The 25232-nt window shown below is 41.8% G+C and overlaps 1 protein-coding gene across 1 annotated transcript in view; it reads right to left on the bottom strand.

Moving 5' to 3' along the window:
- Positions 1-20579, bottom strand: part of PARP8 (poly(ADP-ribose) polymerase family member 8) — a 126404-nt gene extending 105825 nt beyond the window's left edge. Inside the window, exons 1-2 of the mRNA XM_076362631.1 lie at positions 20128-20579; positions 19183-19237 (exon numbers count right to left, since the gene is read on the bottom strand). Coding sequence (XP_076218746.1) covers positions 19183-19237; positions 20128-20218 — 146 coding nt within the window. The 5' untranslated portion in view covers positions 20219-20579. The remainder of the gene's footprint in view (positions 1-19182; positions 19238-20127) is intronic.
- Positions 20580-25232: the final 4653 nt, after the last annotated feature.

Here is a 25232-nt window from a genome sequence, read left to right as displayed (position 1 = left end):
TATAATTCCATCAAACTTTATTGATTTCAAAGGAAATTGCTCACAATTTAAATGTCATTAGTGAGGGGAGAAAGGGACTTGCTGAGCTGCGAAATAATTAGCAACTTATTTCCTTCTTCCTGTAGGGGAAAAAATTCCCATAAATGCCAGTGTCAGTGCAGACTGACACACAACCTCTTAGCTTATGTGTTAGACATGTCTTGCATTATCAGTATGAAAGTACAGTACTGTACTGGTTTTATCTGGGATAGAGTTAATTTTCTTCATAGTAGCTTGTATGGTGCTGTGCTTTGGATGTGACCAGAACGGTGTTGATAACACAGGGATATTTTAGTTATTGCTGAACAGTGCTTATACAGCATCAAGGCCATTTCTGTTTCTCCCGCTGCCCCACCAGCGAGTAGCCTGGGGGTGGGCAAGAGTTTGGAAGGGGACACAGCTGGGACAGCTGACCCCAAGTGACTCCCGCTGGGGGGAGTGAGCAAGCAGCTGTGCGGGGCTGAAGGAGGGAGTGAGCGAGCGGCTGTGCAGGGCTGAGCTGCCCACCGGGGTTAACCACAACAGGTACAGTGTTAGGAGGCAGCTCATAACAGTATATGCTGTGAACTTATATTTCTTGTAGCAGTACAAATGTCTCCAAATTCAAGTATTTCTGTAAATCTTCAAATACATCCAGATCCACTTTTCTTATCTCTCTTCTCCATTTTAACTCAAATGTAATGCAGGTCCCACCAAGACTATACATCTCCAGTTTAAAAGAACTTTGAAAAGCATCAAGGATATTACCTTTTCAAAGATGCCCATTCTTGTCTCAGGTTTTTACTTTTGGAATACCATGAGAGCTGCTTTTAAAATATGCATAATAGATCCAGCAACAGACCCATACATCACTGCAGCTCTTGTCGGTAACTCTACCTACCACAGTGCCCACATACTTCTGCAGACTTCATTCTGAATCCTTACCTGAGCATCCCCCTCTGTAAACCTCTTTGTATGAGTAAATTTATATGAATCAGGATTGCAATCCATATTTAAAATCCCACTGACAATTAGACAGATGTTAAAAACCTCTCCTTCATCTTTATGCATGCAAATATGCAAGTATTTAGTTTTCAGACTGCAGCCAAAAAAGTAAAGTATTTTAACAAGAAACCTAGGCTATATACATCCAAGCGCTATTCTATAATTAACACAGTTTTAATTTGTTTGCCTGAAACAAAAATGTTAGTTCAGCCAGGAGTTAGATCTAGTGACTTCTATTACAGTTTGCAATCAGACTCATAAGTTACAGGGACACAAATTAATTTAAAGCCAAATTTGAATCTGATCATGGTACACAGCATGGCCACCATTAAAAATGTCCTAAGATTTTATCAGACTGTAATGTTTTAGGAGCAGTTTCCCCAACAGATTATCTATCTTGAGTTTTCTTTTTTTAAAAAAGTAAAATCTAGAATGGGCCAATTATTTCTAAGAATGAGACTAATAAAGACTGTTCTTGGCCCATATGAAAAAAACATATGCATCTTTGCAAGACCTGGAGGCCTCATGCTTTAGATCAAGAACTTGGTGGTTGGCAAAAGAGAGGCAATGTTTCAGGTATCTGTCCATATGGACTTTTGTCCATAATACATACCAGTAAAACCTGCCTTATTCTACACAGCTGCACTGAATACATATACAATTACACACTGCTCTGATTTTTGCTCTATTTTTCTGTAGTCTATTTTGTCCCTGTAAATACAGCAGCAAAATGTATTTTCCCCTTTACTCCCAGCCTATTTTAATCATTTCAATATGGAATGGCACATTTCCTTAGAATATAACACATTTTAAAATCCTCTCCTTTTTTCTAAGAGGGTTTCTCCCCGCCCCCCCCCCCAAGACACGATCTTTCCTCACATGCTCTTATTGGCGGCGTTTTCTCTCTGACTCAAGCTCTCACACCTGTCTTTCCATTTCCCCTTCCAAAGTACGTGTGTATCTCCTTGTCGCTCCCTCTACCCTTCCTATCAATATCCAGCCATCTTTGGCTCCCCATTCTCCCCCAGTTTCTCCACCACTGTCTCCTCGTTACCCCCTTCTCTACCCCCATTCTGGCTTTGACTGGGTAAGGCAGCTCCAGCACACCCAGCTGAGGATTGGTTTTGTGTATCTAGGCTGAGCTATAGTCCTGACTCAGATTTTCAACCTGCATAGCTACTGGAAGGCATGAGACTGGATGTGGGGCAGTGAAAGAGCATTATTCCTGCAATGTCCCAAAGCACTCCAGTGAAGCCAGGGACAGCCCCTGATGTCACTAAACCTTTGCATTTGTAGACTTCTTAATGAAACAAGACAACAGCATTCACTGAGTTGCAAGACATGCACCAAAGCTACATTAGGGAGTAATCGTGATTGGATTACATTGTTTCATCAATGCAATACCCATCTGTGAAAGATAATCTAATCTAGACCTTCTCCTCTATTATCTCTAATGTTTTTAAGAAATACCATCTGAGAAGGAGAACACACGAGAGCAGAAACTGGTTATAAACCATGTTGCACCAAGGCAGCTTGAGGTTAAGTTGTGAGAATGAGATATATTTATTTGGGGAGCAGAATACACAGACTTTACCAGTGAAAAAAAATAAGCTGTTATTTTTCGTTACTGACGAAGTATATCCTAGATGTCAAGGGCTTGATGTATCCTTCACAATTCAGTGGCTCCCGAATCTCACACAGACGGTATGCTGGAGCTGCAACTGTCATTTTACTCGAAACACCACAGTGAGGCAAGAATCCCACAACTGCTTTGTATTAAAAGATGGATTTAGAGCAAAATTACATTGAAAAATACATGAAGCTATGTCAACTGACATCAGATGAGTTTCACTTCACAAAAGGAACTTATTAGCTGACCCAGGAGACGGAAGATTGAATGCTTATTATAAAGTCTTTTGACATCTCCATTCCTAACCAGCCGTGTCCCCTAGGCACCTACATTTCTGCTCCGGAGCTTGCATCTGAGCTGCTGGTGTCCAAGCAGTCTTACACAATTAGTCACAGGCATAGAAAAGAATTTAGGGATTGTGAGACTAAATTTTAGAAATCTCCACAGCTAAATGACAAACGAGAAGGGGCCTGGACAATGCAGAGGTTTTAAGAAACGTTTAGGCTGTTTTCAGGCCAGAGCAGCCTAATTGTGGGGCTGGATGTGCCGTGGAGTCTCACAATTGAGCATCCTGATATCTCTACCCCTGGGACTAGAGCAGGATCATACGCTACCAAAGGGAACCACTGCCACAAAATGTTTAGCTGTATTTTGGAACAAAAAGGGCTGGTGTAGATACCTAACGCTTCATGACCTCAGACACGAAGCAAGTACCTAAATTCCCTGAGAGTGCATGTCCCAACACAAGCCTGGGAGCTTTTCCTACCGGGCACCTCAGCACATTCCCTTTGCAAAGCCTGTCCTCAGCAGCCTGCCAGTCCTGCCGGGAGCAGGGTCCCCACACCGGCAGCTCAGACGCGCAGGAAACCAGATACAGGCCAGTACACATTGCGAGACAGGTGCTATAAGACATAAATAAATTTCATTCCACAGATACTTGGAGAATGGTTCAAAAGGCCAACAAGTGTAGGTTTCTCTGACACAAATGCCCCACTGCCTTCTTACTAGTACACTGGCACTTGCTCGGCATGTTCATCCATCTTCACTTTCAATGGAAAATAAAGGTGTTTTAGATTTTATTCTAACAGATGAATGTTTTTACCATGCTGTTTCTCAACACACCTTTGCAGGGTCATTTGCCATTTTACTAGTGTAACTGTGAAATAGCTGGTTATGAAATAATGAAAGCTGAAAGTTCAGTGACCCAACTTCCCATCATCAACACAAATACATGCTTGTATCAGGAACATAAACATGGCATGTTACATGTTGGAGGATCCTGCTGGAAATCTCAGATGAAGTTTAATTAATGGATAGTCCCCTGACCACTTATTCTTCTCTCAAAATGCTACTGACCATGACATTGACCACGTGAGATGGTCAATGTTAACGCAAATAATACTAACAAAGGAATCACTGAGTACCTGAAGCCTTTGTAAATAAATATGTATTACATATAAACATAAGGAGGGTTTTTAGCTAGATTGCTGGGCAGATACATAGGGTTAAGTTCTTCGAGTGTAAATAAAACCAGTATCATTGCTTCAGCTTTATGCAGATGACTGAGGCTACAGGTATTAAGACAGCCAAACACATCAAAGCAATTCGAACTATAAATGGAATTCTTTCAAAATGAAATTGACCAAACATTGAATATTTGCCTCAATTACTCCAATAATCTCCAACTGAAATAAATGTAACGATAAAGGCAAAATATGGCTATATAAAGGAAATTAAACTGCGCTTTCTCTTTAGTTAGGCTTATGTCATCTCATCAGTTTATATAGTCTAGAGGTGGAGAGGAACAGGCTAAATGTAGAAACCTTTTATGTATTTTGTTTCAGTGAAAATACCAATCAGCAGCAAAATGAAAATGTTTATGCAATAATCTCCTGAAACTTACCAAGTACAGCAATAAAAACCTCAGCAGTTCTGACGAATTGACTTCAAAATAGAAATAATCTACACAGGAAAGTCCCAACATCGCCCCAGCCCACTCAGCCTTCACCTCACAATTCAAGGATTTTTCAGTAGAGTGTATTATCTAGTTAATCATGAGCATATTGCAATCATTAAGACATTGAAATCACTGAAGTTTGAGAGCTGTAAAGGATTCTCACTCAGTAGCAGCTAATGTCCCAATCAACAACATACTGCCACTGCAGAGTCATGGGCAGCATCTGACAAGGAACTTCGAAATACTAGGGGCAGAACAGCTCAACTGTTTTACCTACCTGAGCCTTCAATGCAGTTCAGTCAGATGCCTTTTTTAAATTATTATTTTATTTAGACATATTAGAATAAGGTGTGGTATTGGTCATCCTCAATATATCCCCTTCAAAATAAAATGGAACAAAACGTGGCATTGTATCTCTGAAGGAAATAACACTACCATAATATGTAACACACCTGGCTTCAACCTCCTGCCAGAATTATTTATTGTCATTAAAAATAAATGATAAATAACTCTGAGATAAAATACAGAGGTAAACAGATAATGGGAAAACAGATATTTACATTGTGCTTATTGTCTTTTAAAGTATTTTAATTGTTGATGAAAGTAGATGGCAACAAATAACACCTTATTCTGTCTACAGTTTAACACACAATCTCTTTAATAAAGATGCCTTTCCACACGCAGCCAGACTTCCACTTTGAAATGATGTAACTCAGAGCTGAATGCCGACCCACGCTCTTTCTTTTCACTACTCCCTCCAGATTTCTCTTCTATAGTCCTTCATGCAACAGCAGCAGCAACAAAAAGGAGAACAGCGAACCTGTTCCTGTGACAAGGCTCTGCCACGTTCAGTCACATATGAGTGCTCCCCCGAGCAATGGCGCAGAACCTCTGCCACCTTCCTGGCCATTGTGGCAACTTACCAGGAAACTGAGGGGCAAAACTCATTTGCATGCACATTTAAAAAACGCACACAGATTTGAATTAGAGAAAAAGGAAAAGAGAAAAAAAAAAGAGTTCTTATTATGGAGAGCTCAGATGTGTTCAGAGCTATAAAACCTCTGAGGAAGAAGAAAGGACAGAATGCTACACAGAAAGCTGACACCACTTGTCTAAAATCAACGTGCGTGCATGTATTGGATATGGTCTGGAGCGACTGCATATGCTGCAGCTTTGTGCACGCTAGATTACTATATGAAATTAGCACTGGAAAAGAGATACTTTTTGCTTAGCTCCTCTCCAGGAGAAAATATTTTATGTTTAACTTGAAGGACTCCGAGCTCTCTGGGAAGCAGAGGCAATGAAAAAGGTCTGTGATCCACCTTCAACTCTTTTTTTCCAAATTTCACAGATACTGAACTCACAGAATTCCTTCCATTTGCCTGATGAGCTTTTTGCTGGCAACAAAAGAGTTTTTCCCCACACACACGTATTATTTCACTGAAGTAGTTAATTATTTATTTTACCTGACCTGACTCCCACCGAACGGTCCCGTGGAGCTATGCTATCTGCCAGCCTGCCACGAGTCACACTTGTCCTGACATGGGAGGAGAGCAGTCATTTGGAAGTGCACACTCCCACGGCAGGCTGCCAGGCTCTGCCCCACAGCTGGCGGTGGACAGCCGGTGGAGCACACAGCAGGCTCTCCATCCTGCTCTGAAACATCTCTGATCAAAGATGGTCACTTCAGGTAGATCCCAGTGCTACATCTGCTGAGGTGTGGAACAGCAGCCTTCAGGGAGGGTATATGCACAAGAATTTCACCCTCCCTCCATTTACACGGTTGTGCAGGGCACAGCCCATGGCTCATTCCTCCAGCTGTACCTACTGGCACACCACCCCACCATGGTCCTTAGCTGTACAGTTCTGTGTGCTGAGGGCACACTTCACCCGTCCTGTGCCTATGGGACTGGTCATCTGCACAACAGGCAAACCTGTTTTCAAGCCTGACCCTTAAAAAAACATAGACATACCCAAGGAGTCCAGCTCACACTAGCGAAACTCCACCAGCAGGTTTGCAACAGGATGAGTCTTTAATCTGTCACTTATATCATCACAAATCAAAGCAGAAGCCAACCAAGGAAAACCTCAAACAGCATCATAGAGGGCAAAAAGCCACCCTCAACCAATTATATTACTGGACAAATACATGAAAAGAACATTGTAATGATCCCCAAAACAAGTACTGAACACTCTGAGAAGTGCAGAGTGACAATTAATAGCACTATGCACCTAATGAAATGTGCATCGTTACTGATGGTAATATCAGAAGGTTTCCTATATTCGGGGGAACAGAATTAAAAGATAGTTACTGGAGAGAGACTCCCAAAGGTCCATAAAGAGTGCTTTTTAAAGAATAAATAGCCTGTAAAATGAAGAATGGGAAACTGTATGAAGTAACATCTATTTTTCTATTTGCTTTGCAGTTCTATTTAAAACATTTTCTATAATGCATAACACCATACAACTTTTACTGGTTCAAGCTAAAATGCATTCTTACACCTGTGCTGTATTTATAGTGAAACGTCTGAAATACATACTATTTCTAAATATCTCTGTTCAGTCTTACTTACATACAACAGAAATCTCAAAACCATCCCAGCTAAAAAAGATTTTTAAACCTAAATCAGCAAACAATTCAGGCTGCAGCTGCAATTATTTCAGCAGTGTTTTTTTTTCTAGCCACCCACTTATTAGACACCAAAAACAGAATAACGAACAGCAACGAACATGTGATCACTCTGACTAACAGTCTGAGCACCCATTGTTATTCTGATGAAACTTCCAAAGAACCGAAATAAGCATTTCAGGATATATATATAATCTGAAGAGAACTGGGAGATAAGTGATCTATAGCTGCTCCATGTTGTTAACCTGCATAGTACAGTTGTTTAATACCAACTATTTCATGTCTGTCTGCTTCAACAATATGAATACAACGGATAACCAGGTTTTGTCAGAACAAATGAGTATGCAGAGCACCTCTGGAAAACAAAAGGCCAGAAGAAAGAAGGGTGGAAAATGACAAGTTGGGAAGGAATGGAAAGACAATACTAAGGAGCCTATGCTGTCCAGTGGCACAGCTGAAATGGAAACAGCATGGTCAGGGTTGGTGTGAAGCCTTCTCTGACTTCTGCAGATTGAAGTCATCATTATCTCTCAAGGGGGAGTGCAGAGGTGGTATTTTCTGTGGGATGAGACCTTCCTTGTGCCAGAGGGATCCTGTGGGAACATCTATGTTGCACACAGGCAGGCAAGTGCTCTGTCAAGCTCACCCTAGCACCGAAAATGAAAAAAGAGACCACTGCGGTGTCTTGGCTAGTGCCTTTGCTCATGGGGTTGCACCACATGCAAACCTGAGACTCGAGTGCCACACTGCTGGGAACACCTGTTTGCTATGGGGGAAAACTTCTCAAGTCTCTATCACTTCAGGCATCTCTGCCCCATTTTGGTGTCGTCCCCCCCCTTTCAATATGAACCATTCCCAAAGAACATAATTTATACCTCACTTTATCAGCTTCCATGAAACTTGTCTCTACCTGTCACCTAAAACGCAAACACAAATAATGTGTAATTTCACTTTGGTATGTAACTAATCATGCATATATTAAACTATTCTATTAGAAGTCAATGAAGATAACATACTGGATTTATATTTAGCTTTGCTCTATTTAAACTTCCTTAACAAGATCAATAGAATTATAGACAGGTCGTCAGTGCTATAAGTTGGCATGAATTTACTGAATTCCATGGCAATTTGTCAATTTAAATTAGCTGAGAATATGGTAATAATGTTACATCACATAAAGTACAACAGAGAAATAACTTGGGACAAAATACAGATGGGAGTACGCTGTAAGCAGCCAGAGTAATGGCGAAATGCTCATTAATACCAGCAATTTATGATGATTTGCTCAGCACTTATGTCAAAAGTTCTACAACTGTTACATACAGTGAAATATGCTGGAAACATGCTTTAGAAATTGCCATGCCAGACAAGACATGCCACCTTTCACAGTGGCCTTTCAGTCAAAGACTTGACCCACTGTGCTGTTGGCTGATGATGCCTTACTAATAGGGAAATGAGAAAGAACTTTGTAGCCAGGGTAAAAGCTTTTCTTGACCCTAAATGATGATCGGTTTATGTTCTCCATGAGCAAAATCAATAGCTTTTGTAATTTTTATCCTGACTCCTGTAACTGCAACTCCTGTTCTCTTCATGGACAGCAAATGCCTAATCCTTACTAGCACACTGGGAGGACAGCGTCTTCCACACATCCATGCCTGCCTTGAAGCCAGACAGTGCTAGATGTAAAAGGTATTTACACTCTGTATCTCTGTGTGTTTGTTGTCCTTGGCAAAGGTCAGTTTTTAGCTGAACTACAGGATGAATGTGTTTCTTCATGCCTTCAGTAAAGGCATACACTTTTACGAAGTAGTATTTTTTAATATCCAATCATTGATATTTAAACACAGCAACAGTATAGTAAGCAATTATTCATCACAAGCGGGACAATCTAAAACAAATAAAAGCTTATCAGTAAAACATAAATTCAGGTACCAAAAGAGCCTGGAGTCTCCCCCTACTCATCTACTCCCTACAGTGTGGTTCACACGGAGAATGCATTTCTTTTAATTCGCTCTACATAGCTAAAACAAAATAAACACTAGAATTTCTCACAATTTATCATCTTATCTAAGAATACCAAAACAAACAAATAAAATGTAACAGCCGAAACATGGAATTGTAAATGTCCTTAGGTTACTGCACAAAATACCTTAATAAGAAGAACTAAACTGGTGGCTGCTAATCCCATGCAGTATTACTTCAGGAACGAAGGTAGAACAGCTTTAACCAACATTGAAGTTTGATGTAAAAATTCCATCAACAGCTAAATCTGGCACAGGGAACATGTAGAAAGCAGGACTGTATGCCAAAGGCAATGCTGCTCTTGTGTTACACAGATATTTGGGGGGGGGGGAGGGGGGAGAAGTATGTGCACATAGGTCTGCTAAAGGCAAGAGAGCTTGCATCTTTGGTGGGCTGACTATTGTGACTCTCTACTTCGTATGCTGGAGACCAATACTAAACTAATTTAAAACTTCTGTTGGCCTGAGTTAACAAAACTAGTATATGCCCAAGGAGATTCTTGCAGAGTTTATGTTCCTCCTGTTGCCACCTAAATATACCCAACTTCATTGTTCTTGTCATCCACTGATAAAACACAAGTCCTTCTTCAACATATAAGCCTACAAAATCCTACTACTGAAATTTTATGCCAAGTCTAACAAGCCTTGTTCTATGGCATGATTAAAGGTCTTTAGAGAAAAATAATTCTCTAACTTAAAAGAATTAATAAGCTCAGTTTTCAGCTGTAACGCCATTAGAGCTACAACCATGTACAAAAGATTTCATGTAAAATTCATAGAACTGTATTAAACCAGTAGACTACCTTAATTTATATAATTCCCTATCCATAAGGGAAGGCTGTTGGTAGTGTCCATAGCTGCCGTACTAAGGCATTAACCAAATACATGTTTTCCAGAAGTTTTTAATACTTGAAAGTTGCATTTTTCAATCTGAAATACTGAAAAATTCCACACACACACACCCAGCTTCCACTGTTTTGCACAAATATATACTGAAACGACCAGATTTCACACAGTTTTAATCTGGACAAAGTCAATATGTTCCTTTTAGGTGTTTTCACAGAATAGTCCTCATGAAGAAATCACCATTTCTATTTCAACTAATGTTTATATCTACAAAAAGCTCTGAAACCATTTTGGGACTCAGCATAAGATTTAATACTGATTCTGAGTGAGTGACAGGTAAAGAGGTTTACATGTGGCCTAGCAAATTACGTTCTTAAAAGAGGACTCTGTGACAACCAGGTTTTCAGATGCTAAGGCTAAAAAGACAGGAAGAAAAGCATGGTTTTGACAACTGGCCTTCTGTGTGTGCCCTCTGCAATGCCAGCGACTTGGTAAGAATGCATGAAAGCAAGCTTTTTTCCCTAGATAAATTGCAGCTCTCCCACCATCCAGGAAAGTACTCAAAAATGAGAATACATTTGCAAAGATGGCAGGAAACAGAACTCTGGTCTTCATATCTCCTCCCCCATGTGAAAAAAATCACCTGGATTGCCTGGACAGGAGTAGTCAGGGCCAAATAAAAAATTCAGCAGTATTGCTGTGGACCCAAGTGAGCCCCATCACATCAGTGGAATTGTTCCGGATTCATACAGCTGTAACTGAGATCAAGCAGCTGACTATCAGTAAGTACTTTTATGACAATGAAGTGCTTCCTGGTTTTAATACCTTTATCAACCCCAGGTCCTAGTCTGACAGAAGAGCATCCTAAGTATTTTCATATTTTGCTGCATGTATGATTATTACAGGGTGAGAACTCCCCATCAAAGATGAAGTTTTCAACACTAAGGAAAAAGAATAAGCAAGAATGAGCAATACCACAAATAAAACTAAAATAAAATACTCTACCATTTGCAGAAAAGCTAATGACCTGGAATACCATGTCTAACCCATAGGCTATTTTTTCTACTTGAGAGCAAATGCTGTCTGTCACAAACACCTTATTGAGTAGAAACATGACAGTTGAATGGTGCAAAGTTATCCTGCCTTCTAGCTTGGCTCTTAAAATATGAAAAATTCTTATCTATAAACATAAAATGGCACATTCATTTAAAGCAAAAAGATTTCAAGATGGCAACCTGTAATATATGACACAAAATGCAGAATGCTACACAGTTTGAAAGGAACTTATTCTTTAATTATATACTTCTGTCTACAAATGGTATATCACCATTTTTTGCACTCTCTTTTGGCAAACAGTACATTTAATTACACAGGAGACATGCCGTTGCCCCTTTTATTTCTGATCAATGCCTCGAGGCTGGAAGGAGACGTCTGGAGGGTTTGCTAGTTTCTTTGAGTTTCCTCTTTGGCCTCAATTCTTTGCTCCAGACAGGCTCCCACTGAGCACTACATAAGTCTCCCTCAGAGGAAGTCATTCAGCTCAATCCTAATTGCCAGCACACGCCACGGTCTTCTACAACAGCCAGGAGAAGCTAAAGCCTTCTACAGGGCTCACGCAGGTGCCCTGCCTTCAAGCAAGCAATCTACGGAAAGATGCTCACCCTCCAACCTTTACCCAAGACTGTTTTCTGCCTGTTACCTTACATGAGCATGTGCAAGACCATGACTTACTCCCACGGGACTACATAATGCCAGAAGCACGTATGATGGTGTTTAGCCCTTGCAGTAGGGGAACACAATGTCTGACATAAAGCTCCCTGGAGCTAATGGGTCCTCCCAGGAGAAGTCTGACTAATAAACGCAACAATTGTTCCTGGTCCTTAGGCAGGGCTCTTTCCTGCTCTTCTTCCCATAGAAACAGGCTGGGTGCAATCTTGTGTGAGCATGCAGAAGGCTGTCAGGGGAAGGAGATGTTACTTCTGTAGCTTGTTTAGTCCCTCTTCTTTCAGCGAGATTTTCTAGCTACTGCTGCACAGGATAGCAGGCTTATCTTTATGAGTCAATTTTACCCTGTTAAAAGGAGCTCCTTTTCCTCACATGAGGCCAGTTCACTGAAACATCTGTAAAAATCTTCACCCCCCTGTAGCAAGGAGGACATTAATTCTTAAGAACTGTCCTCGTAAGTGGAATCTATTTAAGGCCAAGGAAGAATTACACATTGGAGTTTTTCTAGAGTTACTCACATTTCATCCCTTTCTGAGTTTTAATTGTAACTAAAGTGAACCTTCTCAGCAGTTTAAAATTTACTTTCGCTCTAGGTGCTGAAACTTATTAAAGTAGGTATTTTGACTCTGAGTGATTAGACTCTGACTCAAATGAGAATTCATATTCTGCACAGCAAGTAATCCATGGAAAAAATATGCCAACAGGTATCTTCATCTCTTTATTTATGAGCAATGAAAAACATGGGAAATTATTAGAGACTAACAGGAAAAGCCAGAAATGGCATTAGTCCCAAAACAGAGAAAAGTGATCTAAATTAATTTTGTCAGTGTGAGCTCTGCTTTTAAATTTATTTGTCTTATCACATTTAACACTTAACAATGACAGCCTACAGGTCTATTTTTAGGTACTTAATCTGTTAAAATATGTGATGAAAGCAGAGAATGAAGTTGTTACTGAAAACATTTTCTGTAAAGACATTCAAGCATTCTTTCCAACTCTGTGCTGGTGAACTATTCAAACAACAGTGCATACATTTGTACAACAAAAACACCTGCATAAAGATTGTGATGCTTTTTAAAAGTGCTAAGCAATGCACAGTAATACCGAGACCACTACGTGGTGTGGGAGTTTGGCACTTCTGAAAAATAGGCCATTCATTTAAGTGCCTAAAAGCACATTTTTCTCACTGAAAGGTAGACGTTCACAATTTGAATGTATTGTTCTTAGTATCAGTACAGTATGCAGCTGGAAGAGGACAGCCACTCACTTCACCAGATCAGTAAGAGATCTCCACAAGACCATACCCTCCCTGAAGTATGTGATTTTCACGAGATGCAATGATGGGGACTGGCTTAATTTCAGACAGCACTGATTTTCTAACAGCAAGGCAAGAAGGAACTGTCAGACACAAGACCACCAAAAAAAGGCGAGCTCCGTAAGACTGTGAGTAGAATGGTGTTGATTTTGCTTTTCACAAACCCTCAACATTGTACTTAATGACATTTTTACTATAGTGTTCTACTAGATCTCTTTTTAGGATGAATCATTTGTTAAATCACACCTACTGAATTTCTTGTAGTATCTATCAAAAAACTGTCTATAGGAATGTATGGGTAGGTTTCATGTACGTACCACACACTGCCAATATTAGAAGGTAGTATAAAGTCAGAATAGGTACGTTACCGGGAATTCATAGAGTGGAAAATGCTTGTCTTAAAGAAACATTTTAAAACTGAAACTTAATTAATACCTGACACAAAACTGTTTTTTTAAAAGTACCCAAGGCTGTATTCAACCTTACTTCATCTACAGAACCTTTACTGAAGAAATGAAAATCACAGTGCTTGCCATGCTATATCTAAACTAGATTCCTGTCTCATACCACAGATTTATCTCCCAGGAAGTGGTGCAGTCCCAGCAAAAATGTTAAGCCCTATTTGATAGGAAAGTTAAAATTGAAAGATGATGTACAATCTTTCAGGTATTTTGAAATACCAAGAAACAAACAGCTAAGTACAAGCTGTGTATCTAGTTTTCACCCCTCTCTTGCTGTAGTAGAGGCAGATTTTAGGAATGTAATTACATATTTAATAACCTGAACACAAAGTTAAGCATAGCCATCAGCAACAGAAGATGAACCGTACTTGCGCCAGCCCTTCCTAAGCCTTGTATAAAACCGACTCCAGCTAAACTAAAACCATTCAGAACAATTGATTCCATAAAAATCATCTTCTCAAGTCATACTTTCATGGACACTTTCATCTTATGTAAGCCACCACTGCTTCCAAAAGGAACAGTCCAACTTTCTCTTCCCAAACCTTGCATAGCCAGTAACACACTGACATGCAATGAGCCTGACAGAGGAGCTAGGTTAAAACTAACCTATCCAAAAAGGCTGGCCTTAAACTAGATCATTTTGGAAAGGAAAGAAAAAAATGAAAATGTTCAGAAAAGTATTCCATTTTTATATTTTCTGCTGGACACAATTTTATGTTTCAGTTTAAAAAATGTTTTTCAGCTCTCTTTCTCCTTTTTTGCTACAGTATATATAAATTGAACTTAAATTTTAAGATAAAAACACACACCAATTAGCCCAAAACCATTTTTCTTCACAGCTTTTTTTGTACTGAAGACTTTCAGCGTTATCAGAGTGACACCAGAATTTCAAAATTATTCACCAAATGGAATTTCTCATGTAGGCAGTTTTATTAAATTCACGTAAGTAGCAATAGGGCATACCACTAAAGGGGAAAAAAAAGTTATCTGTATCTATTTATCATCAAGTGGTTCAAACACCTGGTGGACATAACGTGCTAGGACTTCAGATAGTGGTTTTCGTTTCTAGCTATAGAAAGCCACAAGCAATTTAGTTTCTCTTTCAGTGGCACAGCTCCCCAGCTGTGAAGTATTTCACTGCTACACTGAGGTGGGAATTAATTCATCAGTTTACATGAGAATTTCTGATACTACAATATTAAGCACTATGTATAACCTCTTGAATAGAAAACAAAAAGCCAAATATTCAAAATCAAAGCATCCTAAGTTAACAATTTGTCATTATTTTAAGCAAAAATAAACAACTACTTCAGACCAAAATTAAACTTTCCTTGCTTCTTCAAAACTGCCATTGTTATAATCATTGTACTAAAGTACAGAAAGCAGAACACAAAAGTCCACTGTGCAAATAGGAGATGGGAATTTTGCTGACAAAATTAATCTGTGTGTTCAGTTCCTACAGGTCCTACCTAGATTCTTTACAGTATGCTGCAGAATTAGATCTGTTCTCATACACAGCCTTATTGTCATTGTCCCTCGCTGCCAATGAGAGTTATGTACATATTTGAATGAAGAGGTATTTCAGGACTGATACAACGTCCTTGTTTAGCCTCAGAAAAAAAAAGGGCCTCAGAAAAAATAAAGAGGGATGAGAAAAACACTAAAAAAAGGAAAAATCTTTGTTTCAGGACAACCAAGCACTGCTTCTATGTAAACATGTCAAATGACATATAAAGTGAAAACAACTTCAGGGCATCACGCATTTTTATTTGAAAGGTGACAGATCAGCAGTTCTGTTCAGTCTGCACAGTTTCTGGAAGAGCAATGTTTCATACAGGGGCAGAAAATAGGAAAAAAGAAACAAGAGATTCTTTTAAAAAAAAAAAGATAATTCAACATGTTCACACTTTAATATCCTTTTTAGATCCTGCAGTAAAAAGCATAAAAAATCCATCCATTTCTGATATTCTGCCAGACGTAGTTAAAGAAGAGTAAATCTTGCACAGTCACAGCACCCGAATGAACACCTCACTTCATAAGAAATCTGTCACCCTACTTATTGCTCTCTGACAATGAAATTAAAAATTATTAAATTGATAAACAATCTGCCCCATATTTAGTGCCCACATTATACACAAAGATGTGCTTTCACTAATAAATTGCTAATTATAACCTTCCCAAACCAGGAAGCATCTCTGCAGTGTCAAACAACTCTTAATAATTTGGAAGTGTGAACACAGTGCATTTAAAAAAAAAAAAAAAAAAGTACAGTGAAATACAGTCCAAAAGGATTAACTGAACTGCATAGGTAAAAGATTATTTATGATAATTCACACAATACAAATATGTTTGTACTTACAGAGATTCTTCCCTTCTAACTTTTCAAGAAAAATCCTGCAAATGCAGAATCTCCTTGAAGCGTATTTATGCCCATCCAGTGATCATTTACACATAGATTATTTATACAATATAATAGCTTAGTATCACCTAAAGGTCAAATGTTAGAACAGGTCTATATAGAGAACAAAAAAACAATAGTTCTCAGCTGGTTTCCCTGGAACCTCTGTACTTGAACAAAAGCTAAGTCATGCCCTCGGGGTTTGGTTCAGCACTTTACTGTGGGAATACAAGTTAACTCCACTGAAGCGATGACAAATGTGCTCCGGATCAGGCCTATCTATTTGGATTGCTCTGCAGCGTGGTTATGTACTACCTCAATACTTGAATAGTACTAATGTAGGAAGAGGCTGTGCAATGAATCCAAGCAACAGGGAAAAATCAGATAAAGTCAGAGAAGCTGGCCCCAAAAAGAAAAATGTCACGCAGATAAACTTAACAGTTTAAAGAACAAACACAAATAAACCTTAGGTCCTCATCATAACTGAAATAATACTGGTACACTGACTTCCATAGACTTACGCTCATTTACTGAGAATCTGGCTCCGAGTTTATAAATTAAGACCACTGATAAATGGACTTAATGGGCACTAGAGGCAACTACAGTATGCAGAGGAAAACCCCCAGTGATGTTTAACATGCTACTATTGTCACCTGCCTTTATACAAGAGTAAGACAAAGAATCCTCTCCTTCTCAAACAGAGAACATATTGCCTTCTTTCAAGGGTTTCTGCTCTGGTATCTAACCACTATGGCTAAAACAAAGCCATAGTACACACAGACCTAAAGGAACCTCCAAAGGAAATAAAGCATGAAAAAGACTTAGATCCAAGCACGGCTAATGAGTGGTAAAGCACTGTAATCTTCCTTACACACCATTTCTACTCCTACTCATTTAAATCTGTTTCTCAGTTTGAACATCCATCCAGTGGACATCCACCCCTTTGCCCATTACTCAAAAGCCTGTGTTGCTGTCGGTTCGAAAAACAAAGTCATCAGGCTGAATATCTGAAGTAACCGGACAAGGCCTGCTGGCTGATACTCAGGTCTATGATCATGAGCTAACAGAGATTTGGTCACTTAGGGACAATTCCTGAGTGCAGTAGTCAAAAAATGGGGTCACCACTCAGGAAGTCCACAGCTGCAGCAGTGGCAGTAAGAAAAAAATCATGGCCAAATGCAAGAAAAAGATCCTTAGATAGCCTTGTGCTCTCCTAAACTGTTACCACGTACAAGACACTGCTGTTGACCCTGTACTGGAGACGTGCCCGAATGTCGCACACAGTGCAGCGTAGCTGCTGCTCAGCCAGCTCCTTCTCTAAGAAGAAACCACCAACTCATCTTCAATGTGAGAAACTGAAGTTTGGCTCTTAATAGTCAAGGCTTAGGGTTTTCATTTTACGTACTTCACAAGAGAGCTTACTACCGTAAACCTGCCGCTCCGTACACCACTGTACATGAAGAATATTGTAAAACGTCTTTCTAAATCACAATACAAACAAGCAGAGAACATGAAACCCTTATCTCAGAAGATGCTTTTTAAATGTCCTTAAAATGTGAAAAGGAAAGTGAAATTTGAGTATGCTCTAAGTAACAACCCACTTTCACCAATTTCTGTAAACATAACGTTTGTTCCTCAATTCAGTTTGAATTTTCAAGGTCCTGAGACTAGTTTCCAGCCAACAGTTTCCTAAGCAAATGCTGACCCCAGTTAAAATTCAAGGCTGCGAGATGCAAGGCCCTCTTCTGTCTCTCGTTGTAGAAGTGACAATGTTTTGTTTCAACATTTATAAAACAGTTTGTTTCCCATCACTTATGCCCTTAGGCTTTTTACTTTATTCAGCTTGGAAAATGGAAACAATAGACAGGCTTCACTTCCTGGTTTCTTGCTGCAGTATTTGGTTTAGAAAACAGAGCAAAGTAACTTTCAAATTCAATTGTTTAATTACATGATAAATACTATTTGTTAGATATTTTTTAGTGTATCAAGCTTTTCAAAATTGTCTTTTAAAAGAAGACCAAAACAAAACACATACTAAAACCCTAAATGAAAGAGTATACTACAAGCAACATAAAATGCATCGATTCTAAGCTACTGGGTAAACTATTCTACTCCACTGAAAATGACAGAAGTTGTCTTTTCCTTTAGTAGGAAGAGGCAGGGTAGTGAGGTGGGAAAGCATTTTTCTGAGCAGTCTTGCAGCCTGGGGACCATCTGGGAGCCTGGTCCTGCAGCCAGGCCCCGAAGCATGCACAGGGGAGAACCGATGGCTGTGGGAGTGCTGCCTGCACTGAAAGGTTCGCTTGCAAAGAATACAGTACTTTAACCTGACGTACCCCGGGAAAGAAAAACAATTGCTGAAGATATCAAATGAACTGAGGAAAAAAAAAATTAAAACAAAAAAAAATAAAACCAAGGCTTCTTGCCAAGTGTAGTAAAATTCAGTTAAAAGATAAGAGAACGACGCAGCATATACTGTTAACACCTTATTAAGTAAAAGGTAACTAAGAGTCAGGGAAACGAAAAGGATGTGTGTTCAAGCTTTTACATACATTTCCTTTTGAAAACACACAAACACAACAAATGCTGAAATATAATTAAAAAATGCATACATGCACAACCCAGTTTATAACCAAAAGCTTGGAATCACTTAGAAATAGTATTTAAACTAACATTCAATAAAAACATTTTTTAGCCTTATAAGCTATACTGACTTTTCACTTAATGTCTCAGGAATTTGATTTGGTCAATTACAGACAGTCTTGCATCTGTTATGGGACCAAATATGGCTCTCATGCAAGAGAACAAGGTGCTGATGTGAAATTTGGCCTATTTGCTATTAAAATTGTAACTTTTCCCAGTTTATATCATGTTGATGCGTTCGCTGTGTTAAGTTTACGTACAGCAGAAATTGTACATATTACGCAAGTTAAAAAAAGATAAACAGTGAAGCTCCACAGAGCAGCACTCAGAGGAATGAGCCTGTGACAACTATGATCACCTTTCTGATCACCTCCCTTGACACTTCCTCCTCAGTTTACGTTTGCATGAAGGCAGGTGATTTACTGATCCTCCTTGCAAAAGGAAAGGAAACAAAAAAAGCCTGCCATGGTATTGAACCACTGCACCTCACTGCCAGCAGGAAATGAAGGGAGTCATTACTGTAAAAAAAAGTACCTTTTGGAGCCTCCAATATAGGTGAAGGTAAAGGTGGAGTCCGAGTACCTGAAATCTGAAAGACAAAGAGCTGCGTTATTACAACTTGTCTTTATTTTGGCCGAAATAGCCGAGGTTTTACAGACCAGCATTCGTCTACCCACAGGAGGGTGGGTGGAGGGGGGGGTCGGTGTGAATCAGAGGAAATGCAGCATCTCCCCCCAGCCCCTCGCAACAAGTGCTCGGTGCTATGGCAACGGCAGGGATTTCCATTGTCAGAAACGGCAACAGGCAGCCACAAGCCGGGCTCCTGCGACGGCTCGTCACGGCCGGCACCGCACCGGCACCGCCAAGGAAGCCGCGAAACCCCAGGCGGGGGGGGGGGGGGGGGGCAGGTGTTTGCACAGAACGGGGGGGTAACCGCTGGCCACGTCCCCGGCCCTGAAGCCGGGCGCCGGCCGGGCGGGCGGGGATAAAGACAGGCACCGAGAATGGCAGGAGCCCGGCCGCCCGGAAAACAGCCGCGTAGCGCCCGCCGGAGCAGAAAGCAGCAGGGCTGCGCTCGGCTGGGCGCTCGCCCCAGCAGCTGCGGGCTGCGCCAGGCAGCGGGGGGCACGCACACGCACACTCGCACACACTCACACTCGCCCACACCCGCCCGGTTTTGCGTGTGGCCACTGCCACGCTCCCTGACTCGGGATGCCCCCCGCCCTTTCCCGGCCGGCGCTTGGTCTCATCTGCCCTCACATGCCCTCGGAAGGAGAGGAGGAGGAGGAGGAGGAGGAAGAAGGGGGCTGAGGGCAGGCACACGCCGGCTCGGCGGCGGCCCCCGCTCCCGGGGTCGGCGGCGAAGGGCATGGGCGCAGCCCGGGCAGCCGCGTCGCGGCGGCGGCAGCGGGGTCTGGGGCGGGCGGCGGTGGCGGCAGCCTCCGCGCCGCCAACCTGGCGCCCGGGAGAGAAACTCACCTGCAAACAGGCAGTCCTTCTCCGCCTTGCACTTTTGGATCACAACGTCAATATCCTTCTGAATCCTCTCTTGTCTTGAACACATCCCCATGAAATAAATCCCAGGGGAAAAAAAAAGCAGCCTTTATTTCCACCCCACCCCACCCCCCGCGCTGCCAGTTTTTAATATTCAGTCCGAAAGATGGACCGTGGGGCTGGCGAGCGGGAGTCTCCCCGGCGGCCCGGAGGGATCCGCTCGGCCGGCTGGAGGACGGAGGAGGAAGGCGGCGGGAGCCGATATTGCATGCCCAGATGTGCCCGCCCAGATGTGCCCCCGCTGCCGGCGAATGGCAATTTCCTCACAATAGATCCAGTGGAGGGTGGCGGCGGCGACACGGGATCCCCCCACCCCCCGCGCCCTCTGGGTTTTTTGGGGTTGGTTGGCCGGTTTGGTCTTTTTTTGGAGGAGAGAGGGGGGGGGGGGAAAAAAAAGGAGGGGGAGGCCAAGCCGACCCGACCGCTCACATCCCTGCCCCTCCCGCCAGCAGCGGCGATCGCCGCGCAGCAGCAGCGCGGAGAGCCGACGGCGGCGGCGCCCGCACCCGGTCCCTGGCGGCGCGGCGGGGCCGGCGCTGCTGCAGCGACGCCGAGCCGCAGACCCTCCCCTCGCTCCCGGCCCGGCACGTACGGCCCCCGCCGGCTCCCCCGGCGGAGGCGGCGCGGGGGAAGGAAGAGGCGGATGCACAAAACCGTGCGGGCGGCCCGGGAGGCGGCGGGCGGGATGGCCCTGGCCCCGCCGCCGGCCCTCGCCTCCTCTCCCCGCCCCGGCCCCGGGCATAGGCAGCCGCCTCCTCCCGAGCAGCGAGGAAATGCAAATGGCAAGTGATCCGGGCGGCGGGGCGGCTCCCAGGCCGGCACCGGGGAGGAAGCGGGCAGCGCCGGGCTGCGCAAGGCCGCCGGCGGCGGGGCACGGGGAAAAGCGGCTCTTCCCGGCCGGGCGGGGGCCGCCGGGCTGGGGCGGGGGAGCGGGGTCCGCCGCCCTTTGTCCCGGGGGGAACGCCGTCCCGCGGCGCCCTTTCCGGGCACGGCGGGGGCGCGCCGCTCTCCCCCGGCAGCTGCCCCCGGGCACCGCCGGCTCCCGGCGGGGCGGGCGCTGCGGGTGGGCCCCTGCGGCTCTCCCCGCCGCCGGCCCCCGCGCCCTTCAGCCCCCGCGGCGGCTACGGTCCTGCCCGACGCCGCGGGCGAGCGCCGGCATGCGGAGCCGCGGGCAGAGCTTTGCCTGGCCCTTCCCCGGGCGGGAATACCCGGCAGCCCTCCCTTAGCAGAGTGCCATCCCCTGCCTGCCTCCGGCCTGTCGACGGGGATGCGTGCCCATGGAAACGATAAAAAGATAATTAACGTGTTTATAGTCAGTCTCTGACCACCGTGGTTTTTAATCGCGCTCCTCTCCCCTCAGTCTCCAGCAAAGCTCTCAAATCTAAGGGCTTCGGGGGAAGACTCGGGCTGTCGGTACAGTGCCTAGCAGTCGGCGCTAATCCAGGCTAGAGGCTTTGGGCGCCAATGCAATGCAAGTAATAACCGTAATATAACTCGAAGGAATGGTCAAGTCTGCAAAACCCAAGTATTTTTCATTAAAGTGCAAAGTGAATAACTAATAAAAACGTGTGTGAATGTAGCAGAAACAGATTTTATATAAAAAATTGAAACAATATTCACAAAATTCTGTTTTTATGTATTCACCCAGCTCTAAACAGCTGCCATGGATTTTTCATTATTGAGCTCAGTCATTCTAATGTTTTTTCATTAAGCAAGTCTGTATTAATCATGTATTGTTGATTTCAAACACGGGGGACAAACACAATCATATTCTTAAGTGGCAATAGCTAAAAAAGTGAGGATAAAAAGATTCTGTATTTATTCCTGTCTTGGTAAGATTTTGTGTCTGAAGGAGGGAACAGAAGGGAAATTACAAGGAAAAGCAGGTAGTGTTTAAAGAGAACAAAAATCCATCATGTGATAGGACTCTCTGGCTCTAAGAAAATAATTTATCTTTCCATCATGTGATAGGACTCTCTGCCTCTAAGAAAATAATTTATCTTTGAAGGGAGATGTCCAGATGACTTTCCACTGCTGTTCACAAAATTCTCTTCTACTGCAGCAAGACTTGTCCAAGGCACGACACAGAACTTCTCACTTTAGTCAGAAATACAGTGTAATATGGGCAGACACAATCATGTGAAGTTATGCCAGCTTGGTCAACCAGTGATGCTTTTCTAGAGTTTTTTTCTAGCTATTCAAGCTAGGACCTCAGCAGCCGTGTTTGCTGCCTTCCTCTTAATCATAGTTAGAAAATGTAATCAGAACTTTATTTATTCTGGTGGGGTTTTGGTCCTGAATCTTGTAGAGAAAGGTCTCTTATCCCTCCCATGTAGATCAGGAAGGGGGGAGGTTATTAGATAGTTACAGGATATTTATGCTGACAATTCTGCTCACAGCTTATTCTGACCATATGGTTCTTCTTAGAGTCATGTCAATTAACACATTTCTTGACTGCCTTTTTTAAGCCTCACATTATTTTCATAGGCTTCACTTGTAACAGTGAATTGAAAAGTCATCCACAAAGCAACACCACTGTCTTCAAGAAAGCTAATATGGTTGGTGTCTGGTCTCACAGCATCAACTGAATAGAACAAGAACTCTGGAAACATGGTTGGTTATTTATTCCACTTACTGTTATTTATTGTAAGTGGCTCTTACATGTCTAGATTCTTAGCCAATTTGGCCCTTGATTTACCTGATGACTGTAGTACTGTTACAGCAGGAATGGCTGATTTCAGTGAGGAAAAGCTAGATTATATATTGAGGTCATTCTATTGATTAAAATACTGAAAATGCAAGTGTTAGAAAATCAAGGTGAATCTTTAAGAGTTGATCCCTACATTTGTAAAGATTGACAACCTGCTGACATCCAGGTACCCAAAGTGTTATTGCAGCAGTATCTGTATGCACGCTGTAATCCCTATAAGGATGTACATTATACCACCGTCTTGAAGAAACTTTCTGAAGAGCTTTACAAGTAATTTCATGAACGATAGGACAGTTGGTCTTGGAAGTAATGGTCTTGGCTCAAGGAAATTCAATGTATGTCTTTCGAATTGCTTTTTCAGTCTTGAAAATTGGCTCATGTCATTTCTAGTTTTGTCTCGAGTTCAGCTCAGCTCAGTTAGATTGTACTGAACTGATTACCCCAATTAAGTAAAAAAGAAACACAAGTAACTTTTATGTTTGTATTCCTGGGAACCTGAAAACATTTACAGAGGTGTAAATAAGGTAAAAAGAAACTGAAATCCGTGGAGCTACATGATTACAAAATTTATGTGAGAAGACTGGCTCAAAATGTAATAGGGAAAATTATCTAAAGAGAGAGAGAAACAACACAGTGAATGTGTTTCAATAATGTGTGAGCAGTGATTGAGAAGGTTATTGAGGAAGTGCACAGGTCAGCCAATTTCTGCTCGTAGATGGGTTCTGCCTCCTTTAGACTAAGCAGATTTTTTTTCATTTTATGCCAGGAAAAAACCCTTTCCATCTATTAGTAAAGCTGTTAGAAATGTTTTGGTAAGATTGGGACACCCTGTTCTGCCCCAAAGTATCTTCTCTCCATATATTTTTCTAAACATGTTCCTGTTACATGTAAACACATATTAGAAGTCTTAAGAAAAATAAAAATATGCAGACTTGCCATTGTAGGGAATATACAGAACTCAGGGCAATGCGATATGGCATCTGTCCAGTATTTCTAATATGGGAGAACGTTCAAAAGGGCACAGATAAGGAAAAGAATCCAAAACCCTCCAAAACACAAAATTGCCATCAACCCTCTAAAACAATAACAAAAACCTGTCTCCACCTTTATCTGCTCCAGACAAAACTCTAGTACAAAACAAACTAAACCTCTGCTTTTTCTCCAATTTCAAGAACTATTTGCCAGTGACCAGTACAGCGAAGCTCACTGATACCTGTAGACAGTGAGCTCTGGGAGATGAACGTTTAAAGGATCAATACCATTCCACTCGTATGGCATAAAACACAATGCTACCCTTCCAGTAAGCTTCCTCAAAATGACAGTCATTTCTAAATGACACTGTGGCATTAAAGTCTGCAAACATAGGCACTAAGTTGTGAGAGATGTAGAAGCAACCCTTGGCTGTTCCCACCAACAGAGAAGTGACACAAAGCGCGAAAAAAAGTCTAGCTTTAAGCTTTAGTACAATTTTCACTAGAACACTTACTAGCAGTTACAGTCTAATATTCTGATGTAATATTCAAGTAAATACTCCGAGTTTATAGTTCATTTTCTTTAAGCCTGTTCCAGTTTTAGACAGGTATCAAGTCAGCTGTCCTCTACACCACTGCTCTCAGTTGTCCATGCAAGTAGTCATTGCCACTCTGTGTAGCCACATTCCTTAGCCAAAGCAGTCCATAATAGAATACAAAGCCACTCAAATCATGGTGAAGTTATAAACAGATTGGCTTCTTCGGGTCATCACTGTTAAATATGTGATGACTTGGATTAAAAACACACTAGCATGGTGTACCTATCATGATTTAAGAGTGAATTTCACTGTGACTACAGCATCTTAACTGATTTTTGGAGTGGGTTAGCTCTGGTCCATTGATAAAAAGCCTTTGCTTTTTAAAAAAGAATGACCATTAAAATGGAATTAATAACATGACTTAAAATACTGCTTAATTCTTAATAAAAGCTTTAAATATTTTTGCGTGATAAAAACTGAAGTAATGACTTAGATTACAATATGAAACAATAGCTTGAACTATCTATCACCTGTCCAATCCTCCATAAGTTTTTAAGAATTATTTTAAGCCGTCTCATCTAGCCTTGGATGTGAAAAAACCTTCAGGTAACATTTTCTAACATTACATATTTTAGTTGCTTTTTTTTTTTTGAATAGCAATGGAGGAAAAAAAAAATAAAAGCATTGAAGTGAGGTACCAGAGAACCAAGGCTTATTTTTTTCAATTCAGTGTTGAAATTTCCAAAGCAATTGTATTTTTTTTTTCTTTAAAAAAAAAAATATTCAACAGCAGCAATAGTCACCTCAAAC

Source organism: Aptenodytes patagonicus, chromosome Z (assembly GCF_965638725.1).
Source record: "Aptenodytes patagonicus chromosome Z, bAptPat1.pri.cur, whole genome shotgun sequence".
NCBI lineage: Eukaryota > Metazoa > Chordata > Aves > Sphenisciformes > Spheniscidae > Aptenodytes > Aptenodytes patagonicus.
This window is presented reverse-complemented; position numbering and strand designations above follow the sequence as displayed.